The following is a 12476-nucleotide window of genomic DNA, read 5'->3' as shown; positions in this document are numbered from 1 at the left end:
TCCATTTAGCTTTTCACTAAAGTAGACAATCGGTCGTTTTTCCTGCATCAAAACAGCACCTATACCAATCCCGGAAGAATCACATTCAATCTCGAAAGTTTTCAAAAAATCAGGTAAAAGCAATAAAAGTGCAGAACAAATCTTTTCCTTAATCAAATTAAATGCTTGCTCTTGCTCTACTCCCCATTTGAAACCTATATCTTTCTTAACCACTTCCGTCAATGGAGCAGCCAAAGTATTAAAATCCCGCACAAATCGCCTATAAAAACTGGTCAGACCATGAAAACTTCTTACCTCGGTTACGGATTTCGGCGTCGGCCAATCCTTAATTGCTTTCACCTTTTCCTCATCAACCTGAATACCTTTGGAACTAACAACAAATCCCAAAAACACAACTCGATCCATGCAAAATGTACATTTCTTCAAGTTAGCATATAATTTTTCATGTCTCATTGCCTGAAACACGCGTCGCAAATGATGAATATGATCCTTCAAGCTCTTACTATACACCAAGATATCATCAAAATATACAACCACGAATTTTCCAATGAAAGCACGCAAAACATGATTCATGAGCCCCATGAAAGTACTAGGCGCATTAGTTAATCCGAATGGCATAACTAACCACTCATACAAGCCATGTTTTGTTTTGAAAGCCGTTTTCCACTCATCACCCTCTTTCATCCTAATCTGATGGTATCCGCTTTTCAAGTCTATTTTTGTAAATAACGTGGAACCATGCAATTCATCCAACATGTCATCTAATCGAGGAATGGGATGTCAATACTTTACCGTGATTTTGTTTACAGCGCGGCAATCAACACACATTCGCCAAGTACCATCTTTCTTTGGCACCAGCAACACCGGGACTGCACAAGAACTCATGCTCTCACGCACATGTCCTTTAGCTAAAAGCTCGTCCACTTGCCTTTGAAGTTCCTTTGTCTCCTCAGGATTACTTCGATATGCTGGCCGGTTCGGAATTGCGGCTCCTAGCACAAAGTCGATTTGATGCTCTATCTCCCTTGGTGGCAAACGATTGGGTAACTCCGTGGGAAAGACATCTCCAAACTCCTGCAAAAGAGAGGTAACACAACTTGGCAAAGAATAATTAAGGTCAGAGAAATAAGCCTCCTTGTAAATAAACAAGATCATTGGGCGATTAGCTTTGAATGCACTCTTGATCTCTCTTTCTTTTGTATAGAAACTCATTTTCTTTCTCTTTTCTCTCAACTAACTCTTTCCTCTCATCTATAGCTGAACTCTCTTTCTTTTTACTATTCCGAATTTCTCCCTCTCTGATACGATTCCCGCCAAGAATGACGAGACCTGACAACTAAAGGAACCCAAGATCGTTCCACGATCAGATTTGAGTGACAAACCTTCGACCCGTTATTTACGACAAAAACAAGAACCTTGGTATACCTGACCTCAACCCGTTGTTTATTGCGAAACAAGAACCTCGGTATATAGGAAGACGCCACAAACGGTGATGGAATGTCATTCGATAAATCGATGAAGACGCCACAAACGGTGTTGGAAAGCCGTTTGATAAGTCGATGATGAACTCTACAGAAACTTCCGATAAGTTCGAATTAGTTCTTCAAGAACCAAAGAGAATACTCTCACAATTTTCTGAATGTTCCTTTTTATTAAAAATTGACTAAGATGAATATATATAGACATAAACTAAACATTGAGCAAATCGTAGCACGACTTCAAGGGATCCAACTCAAGTTCCAATTGGACCGATTACGCGAGCACGAGCAAAGAAGTTTAAAGATGAACTCAACGGCCTGATTCAAGAGGTTTGGGCTCAAGCAAATTCGTGGAGGCTCATTGGACATGAATCACGTGATCCACAAAAATCCATCAACATTATTCAAGTTATAGAAGATTCCGGACAAGTCTAAATTCAGCAAGTATTTAAGGAAGCTTCTAAAATATTTGATGATCAAGAGAAGATATCATCAAATTTGTTTAAAGTTTAAATTTCATAGAGATATTCTATGGATATTTAGATTTCATATCTTTATAGATTATGTCATATCTCTATCGATATTCTAGGTTTTATTTTCCTTATCATTAGAGGAGATATGGCCAGATTAGGATTAGCTTATGTCTATATAAATTCATCTTAGTCAATTTTTAAAAGGAATATTCAGAAAATTGTGAGAGTATTCTTTTTGGTTCTTGAAGAACTAATTCGAATTTATCGGAAGTTTCCGTGGCGTTCATCATCGACTTATCAAACAGCTTTCCACCACCGTTTGTGGTGTCTTCATCGACTTATCAAACGGCTTTCCATCACCGTTTGTAGCGTCTTCCTATATACCGATGTTCTTGTTTCGCATTAAACAACGGGTTGAGGTCAGTTATACCAAGGTTCTTGTTTATGTTGTAAACAACGGGTTGAGGTTTCGTCAATCAAATCTGATCGTGAAACGATCTTAGGTTCCTTTAGTTGTCGGGTCTCGTCATTCTTGACGGGAATCGCATCAACCTAAGCTCGTCGGTTTGACCCCGAGTCTTATCAAAAAGCCATTGTATCAAGTGAAATACGAGAGTTTGTGTGACATCGATTTGAGAGTAAACACGTGAGGGAGTGATTGTGTGGTCCTTTTACTCTAAGATTTCTTTGCAGATTTCAACATGTCACAAGAAAATAGCGGGGGACTTGAACAAAGCAGTGGAGGGCCTGATCAGAGCACAATCATTCGGGCTATGCAACAACAGTTTGAGCAAATGAACATGTTGCTCAATACGATCAATGACCGGTTGGAGAGGCATGATGAGCAGATTGACCAGTTGCGACAAGCTCCCAATCAGCATCCAAGGAGGAACAATGACCGACAGCCGGCACCTACTATTGATCCATTTGATGACCACGAGGAGGGATCCTATGATGATGAGGATGATGTGTCTTCCATTGCCACAATGAGACGAGCTCGAGGAGCAAGGGCTGAGAGGCCATGGCGCGGACGTGGGAGGCACCAAGAAAGAGACACCATTGATCGTAATATGGGATCCATCAAGTTGACCATTCCTCCGTTCCAAGGCAAGAGCGATCCTGATGTTTACATCGAATGGGAAAGGAAGGTTGAGTTGGTTTTTGATTGTCACAACTACTCCAAGAAGAAGAAGGTGAAGCTTGCAGCTGTGGCATTCACCGACTATGCCATAGTTTGGTGGGATCAATTGACGGTGAGTAGACGCCGAAATGGGGAGCGACCTATTGACAATTGGGAGGACATGAAAGCTGTCATGCGGAAGAGGTTTGTCCCATCCCATTACTACCGGGATTTACACTTGAAGTTACAGAATCTTAAGCAAGGGTCTAAGACCGTGGAGGAGTACCATATGGAGTTGGAGATTGCCATGATTCGCGCCAATGTTGAGGAGGATCGAGAGGCAACCATGGCTCGGTTCATTAGTGGACTTAATCGGGAGATTGCCAATATTGTGGAGCTGCACCATTATGTGGAGGTTGAACAATTGGTACACATGGCTATGAAGGTTGAGAGGCAGTTCAAGAAGGGGGGACGATCGTCATCCAAATTCGAATCCTCTAAGTCGAATTCGAAGTGGACTTCCAAGTTTGAAGGGGCTGGACCTAAATAGGCTTGTTCGAAGCAAGAGGAGAAGGCCAAGGTAGACAAGCCCGCAGCCAAACCATCATCTGATTCTAAGGAGAGGGGTAACTCTTCTTCCCAACCTCAAAGAAACTGTGATGTAAAGTGCTTTCGTTGTTTGGGTTCTGGTCATTATGCTTCTCAATGCCCGAACAAGAGAGCCATGATTATGTTAGATAATGGGGAGATTGAAAGTGCGAATGAGCATAAGAGTGACACTGACTCTATACCATCACTTGAAGATGCCGATGATGTGGAGCATGTTGTATCGGGTCAAACTCTTGTTGTTTTGAGAGCTCTACATGTGCAAGCCAAAGAAGATAGTGATGAGCTACAAAGAGAGAACATTTTCTACACTCGATGCCACGTGAAGGATCGAGTATGTGGACTGATTATTGATGGAGGAAGCACTGTGAATGTGGCAAGCAAGCTGATGGTGGAGAAGCTTGGTTTGAGCACTCAAAAGCATCCGAGGCCATATAGGCTTCAGTGGCTGAATGAGAGTGGTGAATTGAAGGTGACAAAACAAGTGTTGATCTCATTTTCTATTGGGAAGTACCATGATGAAGTTTTGTGTGATGTAGTTCCTAGTATAGCCAGCCATTTGTTACTCGGGAGGCCATGGCAATTTGATTGAAGGACTACACATGACGGGTACAAGAATCGGTATAGCTTCATCAAGGATTGTCGAAGCATGACACTTGCCCCGCTGCCACCACATCAAGTGTTCGAAGAGCAACTCCAAATCAAGAAGTCCAATGCTAAGAGTTCAAAAGAAAGTAAGAGAGTGGCTGAACCAAAAGAAAAAGAGAGTAAAAGTGAGAGGAAAGAAATTCGAGAGAAAAGTGAGAAAGAGAGTGAAAAGAAAGAAAAATGTGAGAGTTCGGCCATGAAAAGAAAAGAGGGGAAGAAAATGAGTTTCTTCACAAAAGAAAGAGAGTTAGAGAGTGTTAGAAAGGATGAAAGGCCAATGATATTGTTCTTGTACAAAGAGGTCTACTTATCTACTAATTTTAACTCATCTTTGCCTAGTGTTGTGATTTCTCTTTTGCAGGAGTTTGATGATGTGTTTCCTGAGGAGATGCCACCGGGATTGCCACCAATCCGTGGGATCGAACATCAAATTGATTTCATCCTGAGAGCACCCATTCCAAACCGGCCAGCATATCGGTGTAGTCCCGAAGAAGCAAAAGAACTCCAAAAACAAGTTGATGAGCTGCTGACCAAGGGCTATGTTCGAGAGAGCATGAGTTCATGCTCTGTGCCCGTGTTGCTTGTTCCTAAGAAAGATGGCACATGAAGAATGTGTGTGGATTGTCGAGTTGTGAATAAGATAATGGTAAAGTATCGCTATCCTATTCCTCGATTAGATGATATGCTTGATGAATTGTATGGTTCCACTATATTTTCTAAGATTGATTTGAAGAGTGGGTACCATCAAATTCGCATGAAAGAAGGAGATGAGTGAAAAACAACATTTAAAACCAAGAGTGGATAGTTTAAGTGGTTAGTGATGCCATTTGGATTGACTAATGCACCCAACACATTTATGCGCCTTATGAATCATGTCTTGCTTGGTTACATTGGAAAATTTGTTGTTGTTTACTTTGATGATAACCTGATATATAACAAAACTGAGCATGATCATATGGATCATTTGAGGTGTGTTCTTGAGGTGCTGAGGCATGAGAAGTTGTATGCTAACCTTAAGAAGTGTGAATTTTTCTTCGAAAGTGTTGTTTTTCTTGGTTTTGTCGTAAGTTCCAAGGGTGTGGAAGTGGATGAAGAGGAGGTGAAAGCAATCCGGGAATGGCCTACACCCACTACCATTGCTGAGGTCCGAAGCTTCCATGGCCTTGCTGGATTCTATCGAAGATTTGTGTGCAATTTTAGCACCATAGCTGCTCCTTTGACCGAGATCATCAAGAAGGAAGTTGGCTTTAGATGGGGCAAGGAGCAAGAGAAGGCATTCAATACCTTGAAAGAAAAGCTAAGTTCTGCTCCTTTACTGATTTTACCGGACTTTTCTAAACCTTTTGAAATCGAATGTGATGCTTCCGGTATTAGTATAGGTGCCGTCCTTATGCAAGAGAAGAGACCTATTGCTTACTTCAGTGAAAAGCTCAACGGGGCTGCGTTGAACTACTCCACATACGACAAGGAGCTCTATGCTTTGGTGAGGGCTTTGGAGACATGACAGCATTACTTGTGGTCCAAGGATTTCATCATTCACACCGACCATGAGTCCTTGAAGCATTTAAAGGGTCAAAACAAGCTGAACCGAAGGCACACACGTTCGATCGAGTTCATCGAGATGTTTCCCTATGTGATCCAATACAAGAAATGTAAGGAAAATGTAGTGGCTGATGCCTTATCCCGCATGTATACTCTTATCTCAACTCTTGATGCCAAGCTTTTGGGATTTAAATATATCAAAGAGTTATACTTGCATGATCATGATTTTAAAGAAGTCTTTTCTGAATGTGAAAAAGGGGCATTTGACAAGTTTTATAAGCATGAGGGGTATTTGTTTCGTGAGAACAAGCTATGTATTCCACAAAGTTCCATGCGAGAGTTGCTTGTTAGGGAAGCCCATGGGGGAGGTTTAATGGGGCATTTTGGTTTGGCTAAGACCTTAGATGTTTTGAGAGAGCATTTCTTTTGGCCACATATGAAGCGAGACGATGAAAGGATCTGTCTTAGGTGTGTCACATGTAAGAAAGCTAAGTCTAAGATTCAATCTCATGGACTTTACATGCCTTTGCCCGTTCCTAGTAATCCATGGACTGATGTATCAATGGATTTTGTTTTGGGTTTGCCTAGGACTAAGAATAGTAAGGATTCTATCTTTGTAGTAGTGAATCGTTTTTCAAAGATGGCTCATTTTATTCCTTGTAAGAAGACGGATGATGCTACTCATGTGGCGGACCTTTTCTTTAGGGAAGTAGTGCATTTGCATGGCATTCCCAAAACCATTGTATGTGTGTGAAATCCGCCAATTTCAACCCGAATATAATTAATTATATACGTTTTATGTATTTTATATGCATATATGTTTATATATTGCTGTCGGTGGACACAGCTGAATTATATAGGTATGGATATATATATATATATATATATTATATACACGTGCACATATGACTATAATGCAAGTGTCTTGAAAAAAAAAAAAAAAGAATCCGAAGAACCCACGTGGCCTTCCTTCCTTCCCCCAGCAAACCCACCGCCATTGACTTACTTATTTTTCTTTCTTCTTCTGTTCTATGCGGGGAAAAACAAGAAGAAGCAGAGAACACGGGAGAGAGAGAGAGCGAGAGAGAAAGAGAGGTATGCATGTGCTAGAGAAAGGGAAATGGAGAATTCGACTGAGAGTCGGGGTGGAGTTTACCCGAAGGTAAGGACCGGAGTGGAACCTTGCTTCATCAATTTGCTGAATCTCGATCAATAGCTTTGTTCATCTTCTGAATTTTGATTGAACTCGATGCGATTCGAATTTCTCGTTGTGGGGAAAGGTTGATTTGTTGTGAGTTTAGCCATCGTATTGGATGCGGGAAGTTATGGGTTTTCTTTCTTTTCCTTTTTCATTGTCCTGTTTTTGGCTGGGGGGAAGCCTATCTTGCTGTCGAACATAGGATAAGGATTTTTGAAATCCTTCCTACCTCCTATCACCCACTAAATGCATTTTCTTTCATGTATTTATTTATTTTTGGTAATGCAAATGCTTAGCTAAAGCTAAACTAGCTGTGGAAGAACAGAGCTCTCCCTGAAGAATTAAAACCCAAGGAAAAAAAAAATGAAAGAGACGTGGGAAGCTTCAAGAAGGAAGAATAATTAAATAATTACAAATTAAATACTATGGGCCTAGAGAATATTGGAGGCCTTGTGGGCTTACTAATTTCAAGTCTACATTAGCATATCAGCCCATTAGCAATTTTGTTGGTTGAGATATCCATTAAACCGGCTCTATGCAGTTATGTATTGTGTAAAGAACACTAGTTCCCACTCAAAATGATTTACTGTAAAGGGTTTCTAAATTTATGGCTAGCCAATCTACCTTTTCTAGACCAATGCCGAGAAAGAATTATAGAACTTAGCTCTCACCATGAATTTTCTTGTAATTTTATTTTCTGGCTTAATAGGGAAGCTGTGAATGGGAATCTAATAGGTAAACCGTGTAAAGTCGGCACAACGCTAGAAGGACATAAAGTTCAGTAATTCGTAGATTTTAGGGAAATTTCTGAGTGAAATTAATTACAATTACTTCTTCGTGAATGGGAATTTAGAAAATCTAACATGTATGTGGAGTAATAAAAAAAAAAACCCAGATAAATTTTATTTTCTTCTAAGCATATACTATAGATATACGGGTATTGTCCCTTTTTGAATTCAGTAGAATGAAACCTTAATTAGAAGAAGCATGATAATTAGGTACTTTGGTGGTTAAAAGGGAGAGCTCCTAGTAAGTAATTGATCCTGCCATAATCTAGAAGTAGGGGCTTATAAATCAAACCATTCATTTGCACATTTTGAATGTCGAACAATGGGAAGAGCCGTGCCAAAACAAAGTGGAATAACTGGAACTAAGTTAAGGAGTAAGGGTTGAACTAGGACGAGAAGAGTATCTTGGTTGTTATATGATTAGTTACTTGGTGGTGTGATATACATTTATAAATTGGTTTCCCGTTAAATTTAATATCTGTCAGGGAGGGAGTATATCAAAGCCATGCATCTCGGGGACTTCAACTTGGTGATTTATTTTTGGGAGTTATCGGTGAGTACCTTATTCCATTGTGAAATGATATATATATATATATGTATGTATGTATGTTATGTGAATATTCTAGTTCTTTGTGAAATGATGTGTTCTAATTATATAAATCGTTAAAATGAATATTGTGATAGTTAGATTAAGAAATTGGTCGTGCTATGTTCCGTGATGGAATTTGAGAGATTTTGTTTTGTATGTTTCACTTTGAGTTGAGATAACGCGGTGTGATTGTGTTTACTGGTTGTGTATGAGATATGTGATGGTAATGTGCTGCCATTGTGATGTGATTGGGATTATGCTTGGGTATAATGATGTATGCCGTGAGATGGTATGGTTACAATTGATCATGATTGTGATTGTTGTTTGACTATAGCCATGGGACTGCTGGACCCGGCGGATTACAAAATGGGCCAGATCGGCCGCTGGACCCAGCGGAATAAAAATAGGGCCAAATCGGCCGCTGGACCCGGCGGAATATAAATAGGGGCATGATCGGCCGCTGGACCCGGCGGAATATGAACAGGGGCATGATCGGCCGCTGAACCCGGCGGAATAAAAAAAGGGACTTGATCGGCCGCTAAGACCCAGCGGAATACAAATTAAGGCCAACTCTTACCGCCAGAGGTTAATAGGCGGCCCCCGCTTATGAGATATGGATATTGGGAGTTGAGAATGATATGTGCGAGAAGTGCGGGGTCACGGTACCGTCACAACTCTGTTGCGAGGGAATGCAACCCTATGGTTATATTGATTTGGTTGTGTTGTATATTGGTTGTTTGGTTGGATTGCTGTAAATGTAATGATTATTATGATTGTCTGAATTATTATGTGGAAGTCGTGATGTTTGCTAATTTGAATTAGTTAGGCTATGAGTGCAATATGATGTTGGTGAATTAATTGATAGACTTGATTATGCTGCTACTATCTATATGAATGTTTGGTTGTCTAAAATATATTTATCACTTAATATCATTCATTTTGCTTTGGAATTTTGTGCTCACTGAGATGCAGCTCACACCCTGCATACATTTTTTTTCAGATAGCTTCCGATTTCGCGGAGGAATCACTTTTTGATATCGGGAATCAGCTTGTAGGACTAGGTAGGAACCTTAGTTATTTAATAGATATCCTTTCTGTATAAAATGGACTTGAGAATGTCACGACCTGAAATTTTTGTCTAGTTGGTTTAGCAATGTAGTTTTACTAGAATCGTACTTATATAAATATATATGCTAGAGCATTTATAGTAGTTGTATGTTTTTGAGAGTTATGGAAAGCAGATTTTATATGAATAGTTACGTGATAATGGATGTCGAAGAAATATAGGGAAAGTTCAGCTGAAATTTCGAGTCGTGACAATGTGATCGTGATGTTAAGTTCCTAAGTCACTTTTGGCGTGTTTTGTGGGGTAAATTGGGAACAAAGCTATTGTTTTCTACCACTTGCCACCCACAAACTGATGGGCAAACAGAGGTTGTAAATCGAACCTTAGGTACTTTGCTGCGACCTGTTATTAAAAGGAACTTGAAAAGTTAGGAAGACTACATTCCATTCATTGAGTTTGCATATAATCGGGCCATGCATTCTTCTACTAAGTTTTCTCCCTTTGAGGTTGTTTATGACTTTAATCCACTAACCCCATTGGATTTAACTCCATTGCCTATTGGTGAGATTGTTAGCCTTGATGGAAAGCGTAAGGCAGAATTTGTGAAGAAGATCCATGAAGAAGCAAGGAACCACATTTTGCACAAGAACAAGCAAGCTGCCACTCGAGCCAACAAGGGAAGAAAGCATGTCACTTTCGAACCGGGAGATTGGGTTTGGGTTCATTTCAAGAAGGAGAGGTTTCCAAGCCAAAGGAAATCAAAGTAAAATCCGCGAGGAGATGGACCATTCCAAGTCTTAGAAAAGATTAATGACAATGCATACAAGCTCGATTTGCCGGGAGAGTATCAAGTGAGTTCTACATTTAATGTTCTCCCTTTGATGTGGGCGCAGATTCGAGGACGAATCCTTTTGAAGAAGGGGAGAATGATAGGGTTGAGCCGGACTCCGAACATGAGGACAAGTTGCATATTTCTACCGGACCGGTCACCAGAGCACGTGCCAAGAAATTGGAGCAAGCCTTGCAGAACTTATGGACGCATATTCGGGAAGAGGCACGCAGTTCGAAAGACGAACAAGTTGACTCGGGGCTGATTTTGGTCATCAAGAGTGCTGGACCTCATCAGTACACATCGGGGCATTAAATGATGACCACAACTACCTCAAATCTGGATGGATATGCATTCTAGAAGATGACCACCAAATCTGGTTGGAATATGCCTTCTATCAGGTTGGAATATGCCTTCTAGAAGATGGCCACCAAATCTGGTTGGAATATGCCTTCTATCAGGTTGGAATATGCCTTTTAGAATATGTTTGCTTTTCTTAGTTGTCTTTAGATTACAAGAGCATTATAAGATCTTCTCTAGGATATTTTTTTTGAGAACTTTTCTGCCATTTTCTATTTTGTGTGAGAGATATTCTCCAAATTGTTCTTGTTGAACTTATGCTTCAAAGGTTGCAAGTCGATTACTTGTAGTTCTTAAGCTTCTTATAATATTGGTTTCTAGCTCTACATATCTACGGGGTCGATATTCCATATTTCAAAATCTCTATCTTGGACGATTCGGGATTTGATTCCATATTATTGTTGCTGGGTTCCGCGACGGGTTCGACGGGGTTCGCATCACAAGCTCTCACGCACATGCCCTTTAGCTAAAAGCTCGTCCACTTGCCTTTGAAGTTCCTTTGTCTCCTCCGAATTACTTCGATATGCTGGCGGGTTCGGAATTGCTCTTGTTACGACCCGAAACTTATAGCAGAGTTCCCCCTCTATTCCTTAATATCCATTGTCATATACGCAACTCATATATATATAATATGTTTTCCTAACTCCCAACACATTGAACCAACCCAACAAGCTCTATATAAACATATAACCACCTAACTAATTCTGATATATGCATAAAACTCTCAAAGAGTACTCATTTGCAACCATCTTGTAACACAAACTGAACGAAAGTTTTCATATATATAGTATACTTCTATAGCACATCCAACCTTTAAACCAACTCGACTTGCTCTACATGAATATAATCAATCTAACGGATTCTAACGTACATATATACTCTCAATAGTGTGTTCAGCTACAACCATATCATTAAACCAACTAAACAAAAGTTTCAGATCGTAACAAGATTGTGACATTTACGAACACATACTACCTATACTATGGGTGGGCCTACTTGCCAAAATCCTTTACGCTGATCCCCGTTATCCAAAAGTCCTCTTGTGCGGCTAGCCTAGCTTCTAGCTCATCTGGAAAAAGTATGCGGGGGGTGAGCTGCAATTCAGTGAGTACGATATTCCAAAGTAAAATGAGCTAATAATTACTATCACGATTCACAAGCAATCAATCACATATAGATATATATATATATATATATATATATATGTACATGTTCTACCATAGTATGGAATCCATTACCAATATCATCCCTTCCACCACTCATTTGACAACCAATCACAAGTAATCAACGATATAGCCATGGGGTCGCATTTCCTTGCGACAAGTTATGACGGTACCGTGACCCCGCATACCTCAAAGAGATTATCTGTTCATTCATATATCATATCTCATAAGCGGGGGCCGCCCATTAACCTCTGGCGGTAAGAGTTGACCTTCATTTATATTCCGCCGGTCCAGCGGCCGATCATGCCCCTACTTATATTCCACCGGGTCCAGCGGCCGATCAGGCCCCTGTTTATATTCCGCCGGGTTCGGCGGCCAATCAGGCCCCTTTTATAATCCGCCGGGTTCAGCAGTCCCAATGGCTATTGTTAAACAATCACAAGCATACTCAAGATATATATCAACCCAATCATGCAGCCACCTTCCTATCTATAACCACACGTATAAATATTTACTATCATTTTTCGATGGAAGAAAGTACTCACAAACACCCCTCAAATGACCACTTAGTGAGTCGAGCCTTCCGGAGGTATAGTCTCAGCCTCCCCTGCCCTGA

At 40.4% G+C, this 12476-nt stretch overlaps 2 protein-coding genes across 13 annotated transcripts; both read left to right on the top strand.

Annotated features, from left to right (window-relative positions):
- The first annotated feature begins 2652 nt into the window (after nucleotides 1-2652).
- Nucleotides 2653-4932, top strand: LOC116214411. The gene is made up of 3 exons (XM_031549819.1): nucleotides 2653-3516; nucleotides 3622-4212; nucleotides 4687-4932. Exons 1-3 carry the CDS (start codon nucleotides 2653-2655, stop codon nucleotides 4930-4932), a joined length of 1701 nt encoding a protein of 566 aa, XP_031405679.1.
- Nucleotides 4933-6831: 1899 nt separating this feature from the next.
- LOC116215682 lies at nucleotides 6832-10995 on the top strand. 12 transcript variants are annotated; one of them, XR_004158533.1, is made up of 4 exons: nucleotides 6880-7029; nucleotides 8339-8406; nucleotides 9443-9895; nucleotides 10402-10995. XR_004158533.1 is itself a non-coding variant. In XM_031551491.1 (4 exons), the coding sequence occupies exons 2-4, from the start codon at nucleotides 8359-8361 to the stop codon at nucleotides 10650-10652; spliced, it is 360 nt and encodes a 119-aa protein (XP_031407351.1). In that variant the 5' UTR covers nucleotides 6883-7029; nucleotides 8339-8358; the 3' UTR covers nucleotides 10653-10993. The 12 variants fall into 12 exon arrangements, 2 of the variants coding, with proteins under 2 accessions (XP_031407351.1, XP_031407352.1); XR_004158530.1 differs by having other exon boundaries at nucleotides 10083-10992; XR_004158529.1 differs by having other exon boundaries at nucleotides 10075-10992.
- The last annotated feature ends 1481 nt before the right edge of the window (nucleotides 10996-12476 follow it).

Source organism: Punica granatum, chromosome 7 (assembly GCF_007655135.1).
Source record: "Punica granatum isolate Tunisia-2019 chromosome 7, ASM765513v2, whole genome shotgun sequence".
Classification (NCBI taxonomy): domain Eukaryota; kingdom Viridiplantae; phylum Streptophyta; class Magnoliopsida; order Myrtales; family Lythraceae; genus Punica; species Punica granatum.
Note: the sequence above shows the minus strand (reverse complement) of the source record. Positions and strands in the feature narration are given on the sequence as shown.